We start from the raw sequence: 26,638 nt of genomic DNA on the forward strand, positions 1-26,638 counted from the left end.
ACACACACACACACACACACACACACACATTGGAATGTGTATCTTGCTCTTTTTGTTGCCATTAAAGTTCCCTGGATTCCATGGGGGTAATAAATTATATAAAGTGTACAGGTTTGATATTTATTTCCTTAAAGGCCTGTTGGTATAAATTTCTAGATAGTCAAAAAGTAAAAAGAAGGGCTGAAGAGATGGCTCAGAGGTTAAGAGCACTGAGTGCTCTTCCAGAGGTTCTAAGTTCAATTCCCAGCAACCACATGGTGGCTTATAACCATCTGTAATGGGATTCGACGCCCTCTTCTGGTGTGTCTAACAGCTACAGTGTACTCATATAAATAAAACAAATAAATCCTAAAAAAAAGGTAAACAGAATAGAAAACTTTTGCCTGAAGAAATAGAAGATATATACACAAACCTTTGAGTTAGCAGCCACAGCCAAATTCTGCAGCAACTAATATAATAAAACAGTTACAGTCATTTCAGTGTTGTGTAGGCTCCCCAGAGTGGTATGCCCCACTTTTTAAAGCTTTGTATATAATTAAAATTCTGATGCAGATACGACCTCAAATGTCTTCTTGAAAAAGGTATAATTAAGTAACCCAAAGCTCTTGTAAGAAAGCGTGGCATGATGAGCAAGAGGTCCTCCATCCCATCTGTGGTCCCTGCCTCACGTCTCTGAGCATCATGGCTCTTGCTCACTTCCTGCAGTTCTTTATCTATCTTGATCTCAGAGCTTCAATATCTTCTTTTTGGTAATTAAGGCTTCCTCTTGCTTATTCCTTTTCCAAAGAGAGATTCACAGAACCATCTTCAATCACACCTACCAGGAGGCATCAAAGATGTGTTGGTTTTGAGCACCAGTGGACAAGAACATTGAGAATTCTAGCAAGAGGTCTTAATCTAGTATATAAAAGCAGGATACCAATCCATTTTGATAAACTGCAACATTTCTCTGAGTATCTGGGCCCAATATCACATAAAGACAATTTTGTGTTAAGAAACACAACTATCTTTTCCATGAAACACATTATGGAATTATAAAGTTTAAGTAAACATGACATAGAAACACATGGCTCAGTGTTTCTAAGAATGAAATATTATTTTAGTCACAAACTTCCACATGGAATTTGTGGCAGAAAATTCTGAAGGCTGGTAGAAAGACTATTGTACCTTATATGTACCACTAAGCTTCTCTTAGGAACAATTAGCAATTTTCTTGTATGTATAAAAGTCAAATTATGTTTAATATTAGCCATGTTTTCATGTAGAAATACAGCACAGTTAGGAAAATGGTAAAAAAAGTTGGAAAAAATAAGTAATTTGATGGTAAATATTTCTTCAAAGAATCCTTGCTTTTGACAAGCTCCTATAAACTTCAACATTATATATCAGCTGAATAATGTGTGTCATATATATGACAGTGATCAGCCTCCCGTGGTAAGAAATCACCTGATTAGGGGCTGGGTTCCCCTCTGCAACTCCACAACATCAAGATCTCTTATAAAATGCAGTTTGGCATTTAGTGTGAAGAAGTTTTCATCTTTTTCACTAGAGGAGGAACATCAAATAGGTCATGAATATCTTTGCACAAATGCTTTCAAAATACTTCAACATTATATGATATGGAGAAGACGGAAACGTACATACTTCTGTTGACATTGCAAGTATGGCACAAATGGTCAGAGAATATGAATTTTCTGCAAAGAACCACAGTGGTTGACATTCAAATTGTATGCAAATAACTGCTGCTAAAGTCAGTGTCTTTCTAATATTTGCTAATATTGTCAAAACAATGAGGCAGATACTTAGACCCCTGTCAAAAATGTGCATACAAATTACCTATTTGCACAATAAGTGTCAAATCTGTTCAGTCTCCACAGAAGACCTGATTTTAAGATGCCATGTGTAGAATATGGAACATGTTCTTACCCAGTGACACTGTCATCTTAACACAGTAGCCTAAATGACTGAAGCTGCAGCAAAATCCTCTGAGTAAATACCTGAAGGGTTTCTTGGCCATTAACAAAATATGAATATTATCGTTCTTTAAAATACAAAGAAAGTTCTACAGTTGTGGGAGTTTGCTCCAGGTCCCCATTCCTTACTGAGGAGTCACTGGCATGTGCTAGCTGCTGGGGAAGAAGACTCATTCGTTTTGAATGTGCGGTGACTGGTAAATTTTCTGTGCTTTAGTGGTTACCTGTACAGATATGGGCAGTACTAATTGGACTTGATGTGTTAGCAAGGATTAAAAGCAACTGCCTGATGCCTTTGATTGTGCATGAGAATTACTCAATAAATATGAAAAATTCTCAGATATTGGGGCACTTTTGACTTTAAAGTAGCCAATCCAGAGCCATCATGGAGAGCATGGAGTCAGTGGCAACGCAAAGAACAAAGCTAGACACCCTCCTGAAGCTCCAATGTAAGCATGATTTTGCTTGATTGATGATATGAGGTGCAAATCCATTGCTTTGCTCTGTAAATTACTTGAACCTCTGGAAGAAAGTAGTTTAGGAAAAATAAACACAATGGATAAAATTTGCGACTCTACTGGCCCTATCAAGTTCAGTCATAGCACACGTCCCCTGGAAAGCAGTATGCAAACAAGCATGTGGCACTGGCCATCTTGGGAGGACCAAGATCAGAATAATGCTTCTGCTGTGAAGCTCCCAAGGAAAACAAGCAAGACACAAAGAAACAGGAAAGATTCTAGAAAAGGGAAGATGTCAACACTGCAGGAATGTACACGTGGAATTTGGGAGATGCAGTGGAGCAGAGGAGCTGTGCCTGCTCCAAAAGCATAAACAGCACAGAGTCACAGCATGCACACTGCCGGGTAATGCCTTTCTCATTAACAAGTCAACCTCCAACCACTAGAGAGGGAAGCAAAGTCTCCTGATTTCCCCATTTTGCTCTTTCCTGGGAGACCCGGACACATCACCTGACTGGTGATGGCCCATGGAATCTGACTGGAGGCCTCGGAAGCTCTGGGGAGGCTAAGGAAGCAGAGAGCTCTGTCCCTCCTCAGCCCTGTCTCTGCCACGGAAACTTCTGAACTCCAATCTGGAACAGTGGTTGTTGTGTCTTTTGACTGTTCTCTGCTGACTGTTCCAAAGAGTCCATATGCAAACTATTTGAAAATGAGATTGCCACCATCAATACTACCTTACGTAACAAGATAGCAAGGCCCAAGTAGAAGTGACTGCGGTGTCCATGGACATGTAGGTAAGTAGGGAGAAACCAAAGAAGAAGGGAGTAGGGAGACTCCCAAAGAACTTGGGGTCAATTTCTCTGATTCAAAGGCTTTCCATGCATATTAACTTATATCTCTGCTCTGACTCTGGGGTTTGTGCCCGGGTACACTGCACAGAGGATCGTTCTTCACAACTACAGTTGGTACAGAATAATATTATTTTATGGAACACAGTAACATGCCTTTCTTTTATATGAGGAATCTTTTGTTTGCATTTTTTAGAATACTTTTGGATACAACAACTAGATAAAATCAGTATTTTCAAGTAACAGATATTAAAGATTTTGTAGTAAGCCATGAACCTGTTAAACGCATGAAACATCTTACTTCCCTGTTGAGACATCTTCTTTCTAGTGTATTCTTACTTATTTTAGCAAGAATATTCCTCCATTTAAAAAAAAAACTGATCTCTGTAATTCTAACAAGGAGGGTAAGGCTGGTTGCTAACTGTGAAGACAATTTGTTCTATAGCCATTGCTACAAATTCAATTCCAATTTTTCTTTGATTTTTTTATCACTACTATGTTTTTGGATGGTTTGCTACAAATCTAAGTGCTGCTGATCTTGCTTTCAACTTTCTATGTAGAGAGGCCACAGAACATAACTTTCATATCAGATTTCTCAGCCGTAATAGGGCTTTACTTTTGGATGTCACTGAAATCAATGAAATATCAGTATATTTCATATAGTTCATAAGTAGTACTTTATGGCTATCCTTGGAACATCAGGTTCAGTATCTCTTACACACAGGCTCATTGCAGCTCTATATTCTAGCTGGAGAACACTGCAGTTAGTACTCAAAATACAACAGAGTCTTTGTTTAAAGTTAACAGTGTTTTGAGCTCTTTTTCTTTTAATTCAGAAAAGTAAAGAACTCAGTAACAGTTTTGCTTGGTTTGCCTGAGACATTTTGTTTCATTTTTGTTTCATTTCATCTAGTTTCTAATGAAAAACAAAATCAATGTTCTTATCTTCTTGGTCCTCAATATTTCAAACTGGGTTCCTGGTTTTGAAAGCCAGGGAAGAAATTTTGTTTAGTTCCAGTACTGCTAAGAGATACTCTGAGAAACTCTATGGGGGGTATTTTCCTGATACTGAGTACACAAGAATATATCAGTAGTTTAGCACATGTTAGGAGGGAGGCCAAATAGAATATTTGTGGGTGGGTGGTAGATATTAATAGAGAAGAGGATTGTGGAAGAAACTCTAGGCCCCATCCTTCAGATTGGACACAGCCCACTGAGGCACAAATGCTCTCCAACCATTCTAATAAAAAGAAATTCCGCAGGACTGCCAGCAAGCCAGCACTCTCAACACTCTTCCCTGTCTAGGCTGCTAAATTCAGTTTCCTGGGGGAAACAGATTGGAGCTGAGCAGATTTATCTCTTCTTTGCCTTCTTAAAAAAAAAAATTAAGGTTTTATTTGTCAGGCTTTGTTTCTTATTTTCACGGTTGGAATACAAGGAAATTCTACAGACAGGTGGACTTCAGCCGTACTAATTACCAGAGCAGTTCATTAGCTCCAGTGCTGCTGGGAATGGTAAGGCCACATAAGCACCACTCTAGGATGCTTTCTTATACGAGACGGTTGCAGAAGTGCTCCCTGTCACTCATGCAATTGGTAAAATATCCAAATGACTGTGTCTGGGGTGACAAGGGGCCTTTTCTTATTATTTGAGATCTTTCAATATACATAACTATTCTTCAAAGGCCAGGCCTTTGTGGCCATCACCAGAAATGAAGGGATTTGGCACATAGTGACTTTTGACATGTTCTGATCAGCTGCTAATTAGGAAGACTGTATGCTATTGCTCTGTACTGAAGGGTTAGGTATCTGAGATGAAGGCCTGTGAGTAACCCCAAATCTAGCTACTTTCAGATAGTTTTAATATTATTGGTCAGTCTGTCACATAATTATAATCCTCTTCAAAATGTGATATGATATTCAGCAATTATATATACTCACATGTAGAACATCTGTAAAGACTTTGGGATAAACTCTCTATGAAGCCTCTACCTAATTTGTATTAAAACACCCCTACTTACTAGAGAAAAGCAGAAACAGAGATGGGTGGGCAGCACAAAGCCAGAGACTGAGGGAATCTTCACTGCTGCTCACTGGCTGAACTGAGACAATGAGCCCATTCAGGGTCTTTGCGTATGAAGTAACAACTTCAACTATCACTTGTGCTTGTGTCTGTGGTGAAACTAGGGTGGGGATGGGCTGTTTTTGAGAAATTTAGACTATCCTTTCTATATGCCAATTTCTACCATCTTAATGCATTGGTTATAGAATCAATCACAGGAAAACATGGGCAGAACAGTTTACATGGAGAATCCACCATGTATAGCATCATTATGTCTATACGTTTCTAGACACTTTACAGGAATGAGTCAAAAGGCTTTCAATGAATGGTTTTCCCTTCCATTTATTTGCTAGAAGAATCAATTGGAGGAAAGGGTAAGACAAGCCCCAGAAATAATAATAATTAGAATGGAAAACAAATTAAAATAGCTTTCCCATCTTAGCATGATTCAGACATCAGTGGGCAATGTACATGGTTGTAGGTGAAAGGCTATATCAACATTTTTGTCAAGTGGACTGTTCTCTATTGTGCAGGTAGGCCTGGGTTCTTTTTTGACATGTATCATGACCAAGAGATATGATAGGAATTTTTCAGAATTTCAGGTTGAGCAAAGCAAGAGATCTGATATAGAAACATCTAGTGCTGGAAATAATTAGAAATAGTTTCAATCTAACAAAGCTAAAATTTCCAAAAGTAAAGCACAATGAAGATGTAATGACTATTCTGACTTTGAGACCTCATAATTCTCTTACTGACATTTTGTCTAAGCTTATGCATTATTGTAAATCAGGTGGAAAAACAATGGAGAACTCAGTTCTTAATCTGAAGGCGCTGCATTAGCAACCACATTTTTTCCCCCAAATGTGGCATCCCATGACCATTCCATTTGGGAATGCCACATACACATTCACAAACAGATATACCTACATGGGTAATGCTTGCCCTTCCACTTTCTTTGAGATAGGATCTCATATTGTTTGCCTCAGAGGCTAGTTAGCCACAAATGGCTAGTTGCCAGGCTAGTTAGCCACAAATCTCCAGGGATTCTTTTGTTTCTCCCTCCCAGCTTGTTTTGACAGTCCCTGGATTCCAGAGAAGTGCTACCAGACCAAACTTTATATTAGCGTTAGGGATCTGGACTCAGGTCCTTTGTAGGGAAGAAACTCAGGGCCTCTAGATCTAGGCAACTGTTCTGTGACTGATCAACATCCTGAGCCATCAGGCAGATTTAAAGGAAGGACTCTAAACAAAGTAAGTAAATATAAGTACTCAACAGGCTTTGATTATTATATATGTGAAACATGAAATTTAATCAGACATTTTGTGTTTTTTCACAAAACTAAACCCCACATTTATTTTGCTTTGCAAAGCTACATACACTGCCTTAAACATCAACTGACTATGGGACCATTAATTATCTAAGGTTTGTTATTGTTGCATTAAGACATTGGTCATCAACTTTACTAAGTTCCTTTGGGAGTGTTGAAAGACCCTTTCACAGTGGTCACATATCAGATATTCTGTATGTCAGATACTTACATTATGATTCACAGCAGTAGCACAATTGTAGTTATGAAGTAGCAAAAAAAAAATAAGTTTATGGCTAAGGGTCACCACAACATTGGGAGCAAGCAGTGTATTAAAGGTTAACAGCATTAGAAAGATTGAGAGGCACTGCATTAAAGTCTTAAAAAGAAGAAAACTCTAGAAGCTATTACTATGGTTTATTCCAGAAAACAAAATGAAACAAAACAAATAAATAAAACAAAACACCTTTCTTTTTTACTTTTTAAATCTACTATGAAGTCATTTTCTCTCTTTCTCTCTTTCATTTTCTGAGTATTTAGGCTGTACAATGAGAATTGAGTTTCTGGGAGATAGCCACAAGACTCTACAGAATTCTCACATTTTAAAGATTCAGTTATGGTCTTATAACACACTTGCAAAGAAAAAATATTCAGGAAATATTTAAGGTATTCCAGGAGAAAAAGCAATAATCTCAGGTTACCTACATGAGCACGCACGGTTCACTGACAAACCATCAATCTACACTTCTGTACAGCAGGGATTCATGGCACATTTGATGTTTGGGAGTATTTACAATCTCCAGGTTTATTACATGATCAGATGATGCTTTTAATTATAATTTGGATTAAGAAAATTATACATATAGTATCTGAATTACCAATACTGTTGAGTAAGGTCAGTGAATTAAGTGATACACAAAACAGGAATACCAAATAGCCTGAGGAGACTTGTGTTTATCTTTGGAGATTCCAGCTGTTTTATGAAAAGGTTTAAGAGCAGGGTGGGTGGTGGGACCAGATGATTCCTGTCAAGCCTGCCTTGCTGTGAGAGTTAGGAGTGATAAGAATTAATTGGCTAGACCTTGAGGCTCTTTGCTTCCTTCTGGGTCAAAGGTAAACAGTAAAGCTTACTTCAAAGCAAAAATGCTAGAAAAACTAAATAATTACGTCAAGGCAACAGAACAGCTCCCATAAAACTGATTTCTGTCTGGTATCTAGGCAATGGTAACATTAAAGAAGATCTTATTTTCTTTTAATGTGAACCTTCAGCTTTTTGGTTTACAAAATCTGAAAGGAAAGAACAGTAACAATACAAAAATACCCTTTATTCTAAAAAAACCCAAAAAACCAAAAAACCAAAAAAAACAAAACCCTTAGTGGCATGTCTCTAATTTAATAGACTTTAATAGACACTGAGGAAATCAAATGATCCTGGGAAATGTTGTGTGGGTAAAGCACTTGGAACACAGCAGTCAGGCCAGGAGTTCAGATCCTGGCCACCCCAAACTGCCAAACAGGTTTGGTTGCCAGCCTGTGATCCCTACACCTAGCAGTGGAACCTCGGGACTCCAAGTAATCAGATTAACTAAGTCTGGAAGCTTAGATCCCAGGAATAGACTGTGCCTCAATATGTAAGGAGAAGAATTACTAAGAAGCCCAACTTCAAGTTTCGGCCACCATGTTCCCGTGTACCCATGTATATATGAATACGTATGCACACACACATGAATCAACAATGATTAAAATGACATTGAATAGTTATAGTTAAATGTCTCTCCAAATCTTTGTAAGTAGTAAAAATTGCTCTAAATAATTAATATTTTCACCAGAAAAATCTTTTATTTTTCCCCTAAAATTTTGTATATTTCTTCATATTAAAAAGTCCTGTAAATCAAAACCTCCTCCTCCTCCTCTTCTTCCTCCTCCTCTCCCTCCCCCTCCCCCTTCTCCTCCTGGTTTGTTTCTGCACTGTCTAGTACCCTCATAACCAGCACCTCATGTTGCTAAACCAGTCTCTTTCAGGAAGCTTTTCCTATTTAACAGACTTCATCATTTTCCCACGTCTGTTCTGCTAATAGTGATTTCCGTCAGGCTTTTCAGAATTTTACTATGGTTTCTTCTTCATATTTAACATCTGCAGTTTGTGTTTACACATGTGTCCCTTTTTAGACTCTGAGTTCCTATAAGAACACAGCATGAATTTCACATCATTTACTACTGTATCCCCAGAACTCAACTAATGTTTCCCGTTATGCAATCAGTCAACATATAAGGAAATAGAGCATGGCCACATTGAGATAATTAGAACATGAAGTGATACACAGTCTTTCATCTGAGAGAAACACAAAAAGAAACAGAAATAAAAGAGTGTTCTTTAGGCTGATGCAAGAGCCTTTTCAGGATGGGGCACAGCTGAAAGTTCCTAAATATGGATAAGGTCCGGGTCCAGAACTGTGATTGCTGTTTGATTCATATGTAGATACTTGTGCAGGAGGACCAAGGGACCTATGAACCCTTTATAGCACAGAACACTTTTAGAAGTCTAGAGAAAGACATAGTTAGTTTCTGAGTTTTCATGGAGTTTACGATAGAATCAGCAAAGAACTGCTTTTCTCAGAGGTTTCTTTCTGGTGTTGGTAATGGCCTATTTTTACCCAGTCTCCACAGGTTGTTTTAGATACTGTTTTTCCACTTAAACTTTGTCTTCAACATGGCCCACATCAAATAGTGTCCATTCAAGTGGGAACACCTCTCTTCCTCACTATTCAGTCCTGTGCTTTCAGGCTCCATCAATATCTCCCTTTCAGCTTCCTGAGATGCTCTGTGCTGCCCATATCCTTCCTATGCTGCAGACCCCTCTGCACGTCAGTTAATGAAAACAACAGCAATCACCTATGTCTCAAGTCTTTCTGATTCCTTTCAATCTTCTTGCTACCCCAACTTCCTGTTCTTCTTCCTCTTTCTCCCTGTTTTTCATTTTTGTCTGAAATGGCTAACCTCTTCTCACCCAGAAAAATGTCACCCTTCTATATTCTGTCACTTCTTTAGTAGCCACAGCCTCTGTGCTATTTATTGGCCATTCTGAACAATTACCCCTACCCAAATTGATTTACCTGTCTATTTTCAATGGCAGGGACTTATGTGACCTGCTAAGGATGCAGCATGACCCTTGAAATGTCCAAGAAACACCCTCACTTTACAGAGATATGAAAAAGTATATAGAACACAGGCCTACAGTGAACAGAGTGGATATTAACATGTTTAGAAGAAAAGTGAAATGTTCTGCATAGCCTGTACTAAGTAGGTTTTGAAGAGCCAGACTTGGAACCCACTGGCTTTGAGCAACTATTTCTATGGAAACACACATTCTAAGTTCCAAACAGCACATACACGTATGAACTTGCTACCTTAAGGCTCCATGGGGCATCAGCTAGCACTGGGGCTAGGAGGCAGTCCCTACTCTGGCCACTGGCTTGCCTTTCTGAGAGTTGAATGAGTTTCACACCAAGGTGGGAGGGGCAGGCCAAACATCCACCCAAACCAGCACCAGTCAGCCAGTGATCCACCAGATGTTTTCTGCCAACCTGGCCTCGCTGAGCATATACCATGCTGATCACTGTGTATTGTGTGCGTAGGGACCTCACAGAGGTCACTTTTTCCCTCCAGGTCAACCCTGACTTTGAGCTCGCCAATTTCAGAGTTCTCTGTGAGCTTGAGTCTGGTGTGCCTGCTGAGGAAGCCCAGATTGTCTACATGGAGCAGCTCCTTACAGACGAACACTGCTCCCTGGGCTCCTATGGACTCAAAGATGGTGATATGGTTATACTACTTCAGAAGGATAATGTGGGACCTCGGACTCCAGGAAGGACTCCAAACCATCCTCCAGCAGATTTCACTGGGTCTGGGTCGGCCGTGCCTGGAACATCAAGTTCCCGACACCCGCATCAACATCAACACCATCATCACCATCATCAACGTATACCATCAACACAGCAAGCCCACGGATTGGCCTCTGGAGAGAATATGGCCTTTGCTCAGGATCTCGACAGCCCTGCCCTGATTCGAAGCATGCTACTTTCCAATCCCCATGATCTGTCCCTGTTGAAGGAACGGAATCCTGCTTTGGCTGAAGCTCTGCTTAGTGGGAACCTCGAGACATTTTCTCAGGTCCTGATGGAGCAGCAGAGAGAAAGGACCTTGAGAGAGCAAGAGATGTTTCGTCTTTATTCTGCTGACCCATTCGATCGGGAAACGCAGGCTAGAATAGAAGAAGAAATCCGACAGCAGAATATTGAAGAAAATATGAACATAGCTATGGAAGAGGCTCCGGAGAGTTTTGGACAAGTCGCTATGCTCTATATTAACTGCAAAGTGAATGGGCATCCTTTAAAGGCTTTTGTTGACTCAGGTGCCCAGATGACTATCATGAGCCAAGCTTGTGCTGAGAGATGTAATATCATGAGACTGGTGGACCGACGATGGGCTGGGGTTGCTAAGGGAGTAGGCACACAGAGGATTATGGGCCGTGTTCATCTGGCTCAGATTCAGATTGAAGGTGATTTCTTACAATGCTCTTTCTCTATACTTGAAGAGCAGCCCATGGATATCCTTCTAGGGCTTGATATGCTCAGGAGGCACCAGTGTTCCATTGACCTAAAGAAAAATGTGCTGGTGATTGGTACTACTGGCTCACAAACTCACTTCCTTCCTGAAGGAGAGCTGCCCTTGTGTGCTAAGCTGTTGAGTGGGACTGTGCAAGAAGAATCTTCAGACAGGGAAGTAGCAGGTAATATCAAACATCCTGTCAAGAGTCCAGGACGCAAAAAGCATTGAAGGAGGTCATATATAAGCCACTGCCACAAGGAAGCAAGCCTTAGGTCCCAGGAAATTATAAGACATGAGCTCACTTGGCAAAGTCATCATTAAAAACAACTTAGCAACCAACCCTGGCCTTGTGACTGAGTACACAGATGGGTGACTATGTAAGACATCAGTGATTCATCAGAGTGTGTATGTGGGCCCAGTCTTTCACTCCCAGATCACCGAACGTCATCCAGGGGACAGTGTGGAGCTTCAAGTTGGCTTCCCAACAATCTAGGAGAAAGAAAACAAGTCTCCTCTATCAGATTATAGGGTGGTATGTCCAAACCAGGGGCTATTTATTTTGCATAAGTCCCTAGAAAAGAAGCCATTCTTTAAGACTAAAAAGACATGTAAACAAAATGTTTTCATATAAGCAATAGCAATGGTTTTGTATTATGTCCCCAACCCAATTGTGAATGTGTAGAATGTATGTGTGTATGTGAGTGTGTGTGTGTGTGTGTGTGTGTGTGTGTGTGCATGCCCCCTACCACCCTAAGGGCAGAGGTTGAGAAATTTGTGTATATTTTTAAAATATCTTTCCAACTTGGCTTTTGAGACAAGTTCTCTCATAGAACCTGGAACTGTCCCAGTGCTGCTATAGTATAGTTACCTACTGACTTAACCCATGAGTGCTAGAGATGAAACCTAGGTCCTTGTGTTCCTGCAACAGGCATTGTACTAATGAGCCATATCTTCAGCATCCCCTGTAATCCCTCTACATACCTTTTAGAGACAGGGTCTCAAGGTCTCAACCTGGCTTCAGACTTGAGATATGGCTAAAGATGCCCTTGTATTTCTGATTCTGCTGCTTCCACATATGAGTGCTGGGAGTACAAGCAGGGCCATCACACCATGTTTGGTGGTGCTGGACAGTAAATATAGGCCTTTATGCATGGCTAACAAACATAACACCAAATTACTAGCTCAAATTACTTTCATACTCAAAGATCTGTCTGTTTTCACACTTGCTTTCTTTAGAAAGGGTGTGTGCAGTACTGCAGAGTCTACTTCCTTCTTGAGCTGACTACTACTTATAAATGCCTGCTTGGGGCAACATGCTCACCAGTTTTACACTACATTTTCTCTATCCCTAGATTCCCCTAAGGTCCTGCTTATAAATCTACCTCTACACTTTGAAATCCCCAAAGCATATTCTCCTCCTTATTTTTAAAGGAAATACAATCTTATGACAAACAATGAGCTGGACTTTTTAATCTTAATTCTGGAAGTGTTTGGTTTGTATTGTGATGGGCTTGGGAGGTGAATGTGAGCCATAGTCCAGGACTCTGATAACCTATTTCAAGATTTCAATTAGGCCATCATGAAAATATGTGCTTAGGCCTTTCAGTTCTTGACTCATCTGAGAAAGCTTACTTTTAGACTGATTAGCTAGGAAGTAGAATCCCTTTGACTTAGTTCTAGCCTAAAAACACCTGAGAATAACACTTCACTTTCCAGAGGCCATCAGTAGCAGGGGAAAGTATGATTAAGAGGGATATTAGAGGGCTGTGGGGGATAGCTCTTTGGCTGGAGCACTCTTTGCTCTTCCAGATGACCCAGTTCAGTTCTCACAGCCTATGGAGGAGGGTGGTTCACAACTAACTGCAACTCCAGCTCCAGGAGATCCAGTGCTCTCATATGTACTCTGCAAATACTGACTCACACACACATACATTCACACAGAGATGCATGTTGATACAGATTACTTTTTAAATTTAAAATATTGATATTATATAAACCTATTGAAAGCCAAGAAGTGATGCCCTGAGCATACCTAACTGTCACTTAGACAAATCATCTACTTTAGGGCTCCACTTATCCTCATTGAACTGCTTTATAGGCAGGGCTGCTTTACAGTCAGAAACAAAGATTTGAAGTGTTCCTAAAAGTTATAAAAAAAATCTTACCTTATAATCACACTTCGCTTTCTTTAGCTTGATATTTGGTGATACTGATAAATTTTTTCTAGACACAAGCTTACCTCCAGTCTTCCCACACCCCCTTTCTAATATTTCTTTCATCTGTGTCAAGTATTATACAGCAGAACTTTTAAAAGATACATGGACAGATGTCTTTTTGATCTTTGTTCCTAATAAGTACTGAAGACAAACTACAATTACAAATAGAAGACAACTGAGTCGAAAGAACTGACTCAAAAGATGCTTCCCATCAAGTCCAGCTTCCTGAATTAGATTCTTGGGAGCTACATGGTAGGAGACACCTAATTTCTACAGCCTGTGATCTGAAATCCTCACCTGACTTCTGGTATGAACCATCCCTACCAGGGGGTTATTTTAAAATGTTAAAATAAAATAAGTGTCAAGGAAAAATAAATAATAAATAAGATGAAATTTATAAATAAGCAATATATCTATGGAAAACATGGATTCCCTTAGTGATTAAAAAATTGAATACCTATATCATAACATTTCCAGACTCAATCTTAAAGTTACTTTTGTCAAATACACTAGATTTACAATGTCACATCGGACCAATTCTAATATCAAATGACTTATCTAGTCTATAAAAGTCATTCCAAAAATCACAGAATCTTTAAGGTAAAAGGCAGCTTGCATTCCAACTGAGGCTACACTCACTCTGTCTTCTCAACATACATCCTTCCAGGGCAGCTATTGATCCAAAATATTTGTTTCATAGTTTTCAATAAATTGACCTCCATGTTTCTTCTGCCAAGAATACATTTAAGCTTTTCTGGCATGAGGCAATCTTTCTTATATATAAAATCAGTGATTTCCTAATTAGTATTCTTTACCAATTTTAACAGATTTTTTGAAGTATTCCTCACAAGGCAATTTGCCATGCTTCTAACATTTTTCATACTTTGGATATGTTCCAAGTTTTAAAAACACAATTTAAGTGAATGGGCAAATTAAAACAGTTTTGTTGAATTGATAGAAATGACCTAAGAGAAAGTCCATACAGTTAACTAATTAGCTGATAATTTTCTTGATTGACTTCTTTAAATGTTGTCTTAGAAATCTGAAAGTATTTGTAAACTTGGTCCTGGGATTTAAAATCTTTATATAATACTGCATAACATATGAAAATGCTTCAATTAATTAAATTTAAATATATACATTTAAGGAAAAATGTAAGATCTTTTGTTGTTTTCTTAGAATGGGCGCTACATGAGGTATTTTGCATAATATTCTGACCATTAATCCTCAGGCTAAAATACCAAAATAACTAGCAGAACTTTACTTTGTGAATAGAGAATTTCAAACCTAGAATTTTTCAAAGCATTCAAATATACACAGACCAGCATTTAAAACTATTTCATTTTCTGTGATTCATTTACACAATTGAATACTATTCAGCCATTAAAATAGAGCACATCATGAATTTTACAGGAAAATGGAATGAACTAGAAAAAATCACCCTCAGTGAGATAAACCAGAACCAAATTGATATACATAGTTTATACTTACTGATAAGTAGTTTTTAACCAAAGAGTACAGAATACTTAGGATACAACCCACAGACAGTATTATAACAAGCAAAAAGCCCCAAATGAGGATCCTTCAATCCCACTTAGAAGTTGGAAGAAAATAATCACAGGAGGCAGAGTGGGGAGAGAGGGATCTGGGTGTCGGGGAGAACAGGATCAGGTGTGGGATGAGGAATGGACAGGAGAGAAGCCCAGAGGGCCAGTAGAATGAATGAAAATACGCAGCTTCTAGGGATGAGAGGTGGGAGGACCCTCTAGAAAGTACGAGAGACCCAGGAGGTGAGAGACTCTCAGGATTCAATGAGGGTGACCTTAGCCAAAATGCTCAATATTGGGGAGAGGAAATTCTAAGAGTCCACCTCCAGTAGATAGACAGGGTCTCAAGTGGAGGGACTGGGTTACTAATCTACAGTCAGGATTTCTGACCCAGAATTGTTTATGTCTAAAAGAACTGCAGGGATGAAAATAGAAAAGAGAATGAAGAAAGACAGTCCAATGACTGGCCCAAATTCAGATCCATCTCATGGGGGAAGGGAGCGCATCAAGGCTTGACACTATTACTCATGCTATGATGGGCTTACAGATTGGAGCCTGACATGGATGTCCTCAGAGAGGCCTGACCAGCAGCTGACTGCTACAGAAGCAAATACTTATACCCAATCATTGGACTGAAGTCAGGGACCCCTATGGTTGAATTTGGGGAAGGATTGAAGAAGCTGAAAGGGAGGGTGATCCCATATGAAGGCCAGCAGTCTCAACTAACCTGGGCCCCAGGAAGCTCCCAGATAATGAGCCACCAAGCAGGCAGCATACTTGGGCTGGTCCAAGGGTGACACCCTCCAGCAGACATATACATATACTGCCTGGTCTGGCCTCAGTGGGTGAAGATTACCTAATCTTCAAGAGACCTGAGGCCCCATGGAAGGGAGAGTCCTGATATGGGGGGACACCATCTTCCTGACAAGGGGGAGGAGGAATAGAATGAGGAACTGTGGGAGGGGGAACCAGGAGGAGGTAATGTTTGGAATATAAATAAATAAAGTAATAAAATATTTCATCTTCACAGTAACCTCAAGCTTACATTATAACTGTTTCATATACTCATGTGTGCACATATCTCCACACATTTATTGAACTGAAATAAACACTTAGAAAAAGTTCACAATGTTTTTTATGCTTTCCTGGTCTACTACTTGTAAAAATTTTATTTTATGTTTAACACATTTCAGATATGAATATGGACAATGCATTCTGCACCACAAATTACAAAACCCTGACTGACCACTGTGCTGCCCAATCAAATCTTTCTTATTTCACATGCTGAATTATTTAGTAACATATTTCAAACCTGAAAACAAAAGATGCCAAGTACCAATGAAATTTTATTTTATTTATTTACTTCAATAGAATTTCATTTTATTTTATTAAATGTTTCCTTAGGTAAGACAACATTGCATTTGTTTTGAGTGTAATAATCTGCAAAGAATTCCCTAGTAGTAGGGTGTGGTAGTGTATGCCTGTAATCCCAGCCGTTGGGAGGTAGAGGCAGGTGGATCTCTGTGAATTAAGGGCCAGCCTGGTCTATATATGGAGCATCAGGACAGTCAGAACTATTTAAAGAGATCCTATTTAAAAAGCAAACAGCAACAAAACAAAACAAAAAATAATTTCTGAGTAAATGACTAGTAAACTGAGATTAACCCCAGAAGATTGGTTAGAAACTACTACATTGTTACCAATAGTAATGGTAACAAAAGATCTGTAATTGGAATGCACTCAATAATCACCCCTACATCAGACATCATAGCTATTGGTAACTTACAGCTGATAGGAGAGGAGCATCCATTTTCCTTAAGAATATGATCACTGGTAGTCCCACAAATGGGACTATTTAAAAGCCTCATTAAATCCTTTGTTTTGTTTGTGCCCACTTAAAAGCTCATTTTTAAAGAAACGAATGTGATAAGCATGTATTTCAAGACTATAGTTAGCTCAACAGTGGCTAAAATTATGATCAAACTAGAAGAGCGAGGAGAGTAAATAGAACACACAATATTAGCCTTGTTCTTAAAATAATCTGCTCGTAAATGTTTTTCTAGTTTGTAGGGTGCCATGACCCTGAAGATAAACATGAATGGATGTCTCTATGTGTAGACTCACGACCACAGGAACTAAATGTTGCCTATGCTAATAGAATGCCACATTTATTGTAAATCAAATTTTAAGAGAAACACTGGCTGATACCAGTAGTCTATGAAGGATTCCTGAGTAAAATGTGTATATGGTATATACATAAGGGGATGTCCTAGCCCATGCTAACACAGAGAAACTGGAGAAAGACATCATGTGAAGTTAGGAATTAGTTAGCTAGCTTGAAGTCAGCCTGGTGACCATCAAGCTACAGAGTTCCTCTTGTCTCAGTCCCCAACAGGACTGGTGTCACAAGCATACATAGAATAGCTTTCTACACTCTACACATAAACACACACACACACACACACACGCACGCACACATGCACGCACGCAGGCACATACATGGACACGCACAGTAGAACTGTCCTGTTCACCAAGGTGCTGGGAATTTGAAATGAAATTCACATGTTTGCATAGTAAACATCTCCTGCTGAGCCATCTCCTCCTCAGGTCTAATTATTCTTCCAGGATAACAACTGCTTGGACAACTAAGAAAGGGAGTGATGTTACAGATGAAGAGATGAAGAAGAAAGAAAATGCAATCAATTAAAAGCTCTCCTAGAAATCTGGGTTGATTTGGTTCGAATCAAACTTACCTTTGAACCCCAGCTTTTTTCAATACCTAGGTCCATTTATCAGAGGCTCAGCAGTTCTAACAGTCTGTCTAGAAGGAGAATGATACTGTGCCTTCCTTGCCTTCTTCACAGATCCCAAGTAATGATGTGGGCACCCATAGGTACACTCAACACTCATAGGACACTCATACTTACAGTGTGCACACACTGAACCCCCCCCCCCTCCCCCCCTCTCTCTCTCTCTCTCTCTCTCTCTCTCTCTCTCGCTCGCTCTCTCTCTCTCTTTCTCTCTCTTACACACACACACACACACACACACACACACCTTCCTTTTCTCCCTACCCCCTTCCTTACTCTATTGCCATTTGCCATCTAGTTTTCTATTTTTAGAAGACATGTAATTCAAGTTTTTTTTCCAAACATTACTTTTACTTTGTGTTTATGTGTGTATGCAGGGGCCCACAGAAGCCAGAAGGGGGCATCATACCCTTTACATCTGAAGTTCCAGGCATTTGGAAGTATCCTGAAGTGGGTGATCTGAGCTCTGAATCTCTGATAGAGTATTCATTGGTATTCTTAGCCATCTCCCCAGCCCACAGTGTCTAATCAGTAGAGCTTGAGTACAGCATTATCAACATTTTCAGAATGACTTTCTTCTGTGTTTGAGTCCATGGCTATACTTTAAGTGTGAGCAGAGTATGTATTTTTCAACTGCTAATTGATACATTGCTATTATATTCAAATAAAAGTTTATCAGTTACCACCATAAATATACTTCATGGATATGGTCACTGACCCATCAGAATCTTGCCCCATAACTTGACAACCAGTCTGAAATTCAGCCAGATCTTTATACCAAGAACCTCTTAACATAGAGCAAATAATTAAGACTATACTAATTCACATGTTTGTCTCTTCAGGCTCCTGTTGTATCTGGTGATACAATAACTTTCTAAGTCCAAAAAAAAAATCAATGTTGCACATTTTCAGATATGAATTTTACTCTTTCTTTATAGCATGAAGTGAGATAAGAAAATGTAAGACCTTGTATCAGCACATACAAAATATAATAGCCCAAGGAGAGGATTAGAAAATGCAAAGTGTCATACTAAACACATATAGAAGCCAATCTGACTCATGAACATGGAATCAAATGAAACAGAACCCTACTTCTCAATCAATCACTTTGTACAGCATGACAGGCTCTGTCCCACAGAACTGTAATGACCCTTTGCTGTATGCCAGGTATAACCTTAGAACTTGAATGTCTTCCATCAAATGACTGAATTTCAGGGCTCAAATGGTGCCCTGAACTCTAACCAGATAAATTGGAAAATCTACCAGTTCACTAGAACTTGACTTGTTTCCATATGCAATAATGTGGCCAAATTGCTCTTAGGTAGGCTTATCTTGTCAGAACTGGAACCAATACATTTTGAGTTAGCAACATTGCTGATATTTGCATATATAAATAAATTCAAGTAATCCACTGTGTGCATCCTTCAAGAATTTTTAATGTTATAGCGATGTGAAGTACTTCCTTTAAGGTTGATAATAGTGGTCAATTAATGAATGTTTTTGACACTTTCTTGTTTCAGCCTCTTTGCTCAGACCTGGGAAATGAAGAATAGTTAGAACTAGCATTAGTAGAAAACTTTAAATTTTATGTTTGTAGTCACTTTGTAGTCTCCAAACAGAAAGAAACTGTAACAGGTTTGAGTAAGTAAGATTCTGTGTTACACCCTAATGTTAAAAGGAAAATATGCTAACTCATTCTGGTGGAAGGAATAATGTAATTGAACCAATCTATCAAATATTTCAAGTATGGAAAAAGTTAATCATTTAGAAGTTCTATGAAAACATCATCATTAAAAATATAAAATAATTTAATGTAAGTACTCTAAAATGGTTTCAATCAAATTCATATTACAGTTGACTTTTCAAATTCACTAAAAATGACACATTTATACAAGTGGGAATTAGAATGAATAGAATGGGACAGGAGAAACTACAAACAGATACAGCATTTAAATGAGTCTCAAGCTAGGGCCAACCTAGATCCAACCAACATCAATAAAATTACATCATGTTTCCGCTACCACTGATAGGGATAAAATTGGTCTCAAATATGGCAGATTTTGGGTTTGAAGGTAATATTTTTTCCAAATTGCAGAAGTTTCTGAAGTAGCATGAATAGTGATGGAATCTTCATACTTACATAAAATTACTATGAGGGTGTGGAGGGCTTAGATGAAAAGAACAGGTAGGAATGAAATAGCAGGAAACAAAGAGATACATAGGACATGAACAGAGACCCGATCCTGACAGAGGTTGGCATGCAGACTTGGAGACTAGCTGCATGACTGGTTGAGGGCAGTGAAAAGCAGGGAGGGCCCATGATTCTATGGTCTGCTATGTACAGTGCTGCTTGGCAAAGGGAAGTTGTTATGACCAGACTAGCATGTTGCCATGGAAGCAGAGGAAAAGCAGGTCAGTTTATGACATTCAGTGTGCTAAGCAATGTGGAGAAAGTGGAAGGGCAAAGTAAGACTTTCCCTTGAGATCAGAGGCACAGAAAGACAGCTCAGTTTCATAGCATTGAAAAGCAGGGCAAAAATAAATTGATGGCATTACTGGAACACCATAAACTAACTGAAGAAAAGGTATTTGTTACCTACTTTGAAATTAATTGTTGAACAACTTTGTTCCTAGTGTAGCTCATCTACACTTTAAAGTTAGATAATGTGAAATCATTTTTTACAAAAATTTGAGGGAGCTAGTGGTACAAACTTCTATCAGGAATAAGCACATAAAGTTTAAGCAACAGATGGGCAGTTAGGGTGAAAGAGAGATGAAATAGTCTCTGTTCACACACTGCCAAATGTCATGGCTTGGGCTTCAGAAGAGAAATCGACAGTAAAGGATCCAATTGATATTCCATAGCCATAAGAATCTATGTCCCCATATGGCAAGGCTGATGCTGTCAAAATCTCTTCACACCACAATTCCCCTGGTACTGCTGTGGAAATGCTTTCGTAGGTACAAGAAATAAAGACATGGCTTATTTTTATAGCAAGTATCCAATTTATATTGTATGAAAACCACAAATATTTACCCTACCATATGTCTGCTTCCACTGATTCACTTTAAATTACTTTTAAATAATAAAAAATTCTGTAGTAAAGAACGCCTCCCATGGGCATATCCAGGCATATTTCAAGTATGATACAGGGCTACACAGGCAAGTTTAAACTTCTACTGTAATGTAGCTTTTGATAATTTTCTGGCCACCAACAATAGGGACAAATTGATGTCTGAGAGCATGTTCTGAGAACTGAGGTGCCTTTGGTAGCAATACTATGGAGTGGGGCAATGACACATATCAGAATAACTGTAGGGTATTCTTTCAAGGTTGTCCAAATGAGTACAGTACATATCTAAAGATCTGCTATGGCTCCAATATGCAGGGTGACGTCACCATTGCTTCTTGTCTATCAAAATTCAAATGAACCCAGTATACAATTGGAGAGATCCACGTAAAATCTCACTGAGGGCCACCTGACAGATTTTTCTTACGAGCATGTTCTCCACGTATCTGCTTATAATTCAGTAGTTTTTCCTGATGCTCTGACGGTCTCTGCCCTCAGTTGACTGTGTTCACTTGGAGGGCAACTTCCTGACCCAGAAGAATTTAAACAGGAATTCAATTCCAAATATAAAACATTAAAAATATTTAAATTTCCCATGAGCATTTAAAGATTTTAGAAGCAAATAGGTAAATCTGAGTCTTAAAATCACAATGCTAAGCCTGCCTGTCATTCAGCTTTACAGTTCTCTTCTTCCAGGAATCACAAGCCAGTGCTCTGAATTCATTCCTCGGCAGTCCTTTACTTCCCTGCATTCATTCTGTGGTCACTTGTTCATTTCAAGACGCCCACATGTTGGAGGGTCTGAGCACAACCTTAATTAATTGGAAGGCTACAGAAAGATGCTGAGAGAGGCGATGCAGGCACCTTACTTCACAGGTATTCTAAGTCACCTCTCATTACAGATGCACTAAGGTTTTCAAACCTCAGAACTGTTTGCATGCTATATACACAGCACGAGAGTACTTCAAGATATTAATCTCCGACACTCACTTCATGACCTCACAACTATGCACTGAGGGCAACACTATACATACTATCAAGTGATAGTGCCCACAAAAGCTAATGTAATCTTCCCTTGATGGCTATTTTCAAAATGAAAGCTTCAAATAAAGATAAAACACAAGTTATCAATAACATCTGGCATTTACTTAGCACTGACCAGGTGAATCATGTCTTCCAATATGATGCTTAACTTTTCTTAAAAGTGAATTTTTAAATTAATCTTTAAACTAAAATTCATTGATTTTTAACTTAACTTTTTTAAAGTTAATGTCTAAGTTGAAATGTAAGTTAATTTTTAACTTAGTTTTTAAAAAGAAAGTCTAAAACAACCTAAATAGTAAGTAACATCCTGATTTTAAAGATTAGGTCACTGGAGAGTGGATCAATGGAGTCTGCTCTCCATGGTCACAGAACTAAGTGATCATATTCAAGAACCAAGAATCCAGAGCCTGTCGTTCCTTCTGTTATGTTATCTCTTAGAGTACTTAAATTTGGAACACAGAACCTGTAGAGCTATGTGCACTAGATAAAAGTGTGGACTGCAGTGGAAGAGAGGACAGTGGAAGAGAGAGGATGCTATTTCAGACAAGAGTCAGAGATCAGCTCCCTGAGGAAGAGATAGCTGAGGAAATCCTAGGCAACAAGAGGGTGGAATGCAGAAAAAATAGGGCCAAGAACATTCCAGGGGAAGCAACATAGGACCTGGAGCAGGAACAACCAAGGAACCTCAAGGGGGACAGGAGGGTGGGTAAAGGGAACAGTTTAGAAAGAACCGGATGAATTAAGTAAGAGTTGAAGTTATAAAACAAAAACAATCTTTCCTTCATTCTAACTATACTGTGAAGATACTTGAGTTTTAAGAGGTTAAGGTTTATCTGCTATTGGTTCTTCAAAATACTTTTACTGGCTGCTTTGTCAAAAATGAGAAATGTATGGTTTGGGCTGTGAGAGGTCCAGAGAGTCTGTGTTGTGTAGAGGATGAACTAGAGGTAAGGGAGAGTAAGTGTTGAAGTGAAAGGGACCATATGAGGGTATGTCACAAAGGAGGGTACACACATCATGTTTATTCCCCATGCCAGATTCAGCTGTGACAGTGGCTAAACAGGGATGGTGGATTCAGAAGCCCCTGCTGTGAAGGGGGCCAAGAAACTGATGAGATTACAGGAAGAGGGAGAGCAGCACCAACTTTCAGGAAGTGAGGTCTATGGAGGCAAATAGGCTGCAACAGAGCAGGGTTATGACAGCATTTCTTTGGCTAGGATGGAAGTCCAGTACGGCTCCATGTTAATGGCAATAGTCAAGTGGGAGGAAGAAACTTGAGGAGCAAAGGAGCATTCATGCAGGAGAGTCCTTACTTATATGGGAGGAGCTAAGCTTTGAGTGTGACTCTAGTGTACAAAGGGAGGCCAGTAGGTGCGGAGAAGAGATTGTTCCATCCTCCAGCTCTTCATCAATGAATCATGTAGTGGCTTCCAAGGAAGACGGGAGGACTGCATGACTGAGCATAATGAGAAGGTATAAAGCATCCTTTAGAGTATAAGGCAGGAAGCCGAGAGGAAAAGGTGATTGGGTTTCAGACCAATTCTGGGAAGTCATTTATGATTCTACCTTAAGATACAAAGAGAACCAACTATGCTGATGACACATTAGATTGGTTCTGACATGGAATTTGTCACTTGCTGGACATGTGGTTTTATTTAGTGCAGCAAACCTCTGTATAGTTCAGTTTGCTTAAATAAAATGAGATGGCCACAGATTGACACTGTGGGACAGAGAGGAAAACAGCTTTCAGCTGTCTCAGGAAACTGGGATTTAGTTCTGTGGATTGGGGGGTGTTCAACATTCCTTATTATATGGGAGAATCTGCAGGGTACGTAATTATGCCTTCTAAATCTCCAGCAGCACCCTCTCTTGTTGAGAAGGACAGAAACAGATGGTCAGGACAAATCTCTCACGTCCAACAAGTATATCCTGAGGGTCTATGTCAGAGAAGACCAGGTTATGGTGTTGAATAAATCTAGCATTCAGTCTCAATTCTCTACTTTCTCCTAATACATTTTACTCTGAGAATAGGTTGCTATCCAAATAAAACGAACAGAAGTTGAGTTTGCTCCTGCTGATTCTTCAGGTACTAATGAGCAGTGAAAGAGCCAGCATAGCGTGATCCAGAAGTGAAAAATGCAGCCGTGAATTATCACAGAAACCATTGTCATTAGTGACCATAATAGTTAAACCTCGGCATTGCTGGAAATCACACCAACAGTAGGAGAGGGAGGTTGGATCTCAGAAGTCGTCAGTATGGCAGATGACATCTCACTACTATAAAATGAGAAAAAAATTAATTTTAACCAGATTAACCACAAGACTTCCAGCATGAACTGTGAATGAGCTGACAGGGACAGGGCAATTATTAAAGGCAATGTATCAAACTCTATTCAAACGTTCAGTAGGGTGCAGCACACATGGCTGTTTGTGACTTTTCTAGTTGACACCTTCATTAAAGGTATGTAAAATGGAGACTGGCCAGCAAATAGATCTTCAAAGACAACTCTGCCCTTGGAATTGCTCCAAGTGAGAGCTTCTAACATCACAGTAATTATTTATGTTGAAATGAATACTCAGGTCCCTGGGAGAGTTCCAGATCGAGGTAGATGACTGGATAGTAACGTAAGAGACAGAAGTCTAGGTGGAAATCTTTAGCAATAGGAGGGTGATTCCTGGGGCAAAAACTGAAACAAAACAAAGCAAAAAAAATCAAATCAAATAAAAAGATATAGTCATTACATGTAGTTTTCTAAATATTTATTTTTAATTATGTGTATATGTGTGTGTTGGAGGGAGGAGTTCCACCATAAACGCAGATGCTGGCAGAGGCCAGAAAAGGTCATTAGATTTGGAGCTGGAGCCATAGGTGTTTGTAAGCTGCCCTACATGAGTGCTAGGGACTATAAAAGAGCAGTATGTGCTGTTAAATGCTAAGGCATCCCTCCAGTACCTGAAATACTTTTATTATTGACATTTACAATTTACAAAACATGCTAGACATTAGAGCTACCACTGTTTCACTGTTTCAGATATAGTGACATATGTAAACAAATGCAGCCTAAATAGAAAAACAGCCATATGTTTTTTAATTCTCTAAAAGTTCTTTTTCAAATATTTTTGATATATTTTTATAATTTATGCTAAATTTACACATCCTAAACTAGCCACTCAATGGCACCCAAGAATAGGTTTTGATAGCTCTGACAGAAGATGGAGAGAGACATACATCCACATGCATGCTCCCTATCTCATGTTATGACATGTTCAGCATATACTAGCAAGGAGGCCATTGTGTGTCCATCAGTCTTGCATCTTCAAAATTATGAGCTAAATACACTCAATCAATCTTTATCAAAAAATTTTACTCAGTCTATGGCATTCCTTTGCTAGCAACAGGTACATGCTGTATACAGATACCATGCCTATCAAAGTTTTCCAAATAGCTATAATAGGAATAAATTAATTGAACTCATAACGTGGGAGACAAATCAACTGTTTGGAAAACTATATATATTACAGAAAGCACGGGGGGGGAGCACACACTCATCAAAGCAGAATGTATAAACACATGCATAATCCATTCATCAGAGCAGAATGTATAAACACATGCATAATCCATCTAGATCCAATCTGATGTAACGTGGAGTCACAAAACAGCACATGTTCACTATAAAATTTGACGAGTCGATAAAGTGGATGGAAAAATTCCCCAAGCTCCTGAGACTTCCCAACTTCAGAACAATCTTGATTCTGATGCTACTTTGCCACATAATAAATATGAAAGAAATGTCTAATTTAGCAAAATGGGGACCTTTTGAAGGTACAGGTTTCAGGAATTAGAGGAAGGGAAAAAGAGGAGGTACGACATTTTATTTTAAAAGATAAACTTGCTGACTGTTCACAGGAGGCAGGATTCCAGCAATACGGTGGTTCATGCCCTGGAGCTGCAGAGGCAAATACTGGCAGAACCCAGCACATCCTTGCTTCATAACTGATTTGGACTGTGGGACATGGTGTGTGCAGAGGAGGCAAGCTTGGTTCTGCCCGGAAAATTGGTTCTCCCGGAGTGCGCCATTACCTGCTGTCCTTCCTCGCTGGCCTGCTGCTCTTTTCATCTACACTGTACTACTGACCTTTACCGGCCGCCGTAAAACCATTTCTGCATCCTGCCCTTTGCTGCTCAGTGAGGAAACAATCTGATTCTCACCAATTGACTCATGACCATTTATAAGGAAGCAGACAATAACGACAAAGAAAGTAGTGAAAAAGTTAACACACAATTAAAAAATATATTAGAAATGGATGGGAATGTAGTCGCACTCAGTGGAATTAGAAATAACTTTATCATGGAGTATTGTCATGTCCAGCACGGTTGGCAGAGGCTTCTGAACACAGGCGGTAGAAAAAGATAGTAAGAGGAAGGTAGTGGAGTTAATAGGTGATGAGAAAGGAGTGCCAGCAGGCAGAGGATGCTTTCAAACTAGGTTGTTTCTGAGGAATGTTGGTATTTTGTCTATGCTCCGCCCCTCAGTTACCTGGCAACAGCCAGGTGTGCCTGACTCACTGTAAAAGGGGCTGCTTCTCTCTCTCTCTCTCTCTCTCTCTCTCTCTCTCTCTCTCTCTCTCTCTCTCTCTCTCTCTCCCTCCTTCTCTCTCTCTCTCTCTCTCTCTCTCTCTCTCTCTCTCTCTCTCTCT

At 39.3% G+C, this 26,638-nt stretch overlaps 2 protein-coding genes across 3 annotated transcripts in view; one reads left to right on the forward strand and one right to left on the reverse strand.

The window, feature by feature from the left end:
- Pdgfd (platelet derived growth factor D) overlaps positions 1-26,638 on the reverse strand; it is a 206,066-nt gene that overhangs the window by 100,882 nt on the left and 78,546 nt on the right. The gene's annotated exons all lie outside the window — the stretch shown is intronic.
- Positions 10,038-11,883, forward strand: Ddi1 (DNA damage inducible 1 homolog 1). Its single transcript, XM_028771405.1, has one exon. It carries the CDS (start codon positions 10,254-10,256, stop codon positions 11,478-11,480), a length of 1,227 nt encoding a protein of 408 aa, XP_028627238.1. The 5' UTR covers positions 10,038-10,253; the 3' UTR covers positions 11,481-11,883.

This window comes from Grammomys surdaster, unplaced genomic scaffold (assembly GCF_004785775.1).
Source record: "Grammomys surdaster isolate TR1022 unplaced genomic scaffold, NIH_TR_1.0 206, whole genome shotgun sequence".
Classification (NCBI taxonomy): Eukaryota; Metazoa; Chordata; class Mammalia; order Rodentia; family Muridae; genus Grammomys; species Grammomys surdaster.

Coding starts and splice junctions, on each gene's coding strand:
- Ddi1 (XM_028771405.1), top strand. CDS start 10,254: ATGCTGATCACTGTGTATTGTGTGCGTAGGGACCTCACAGAGGTCACT.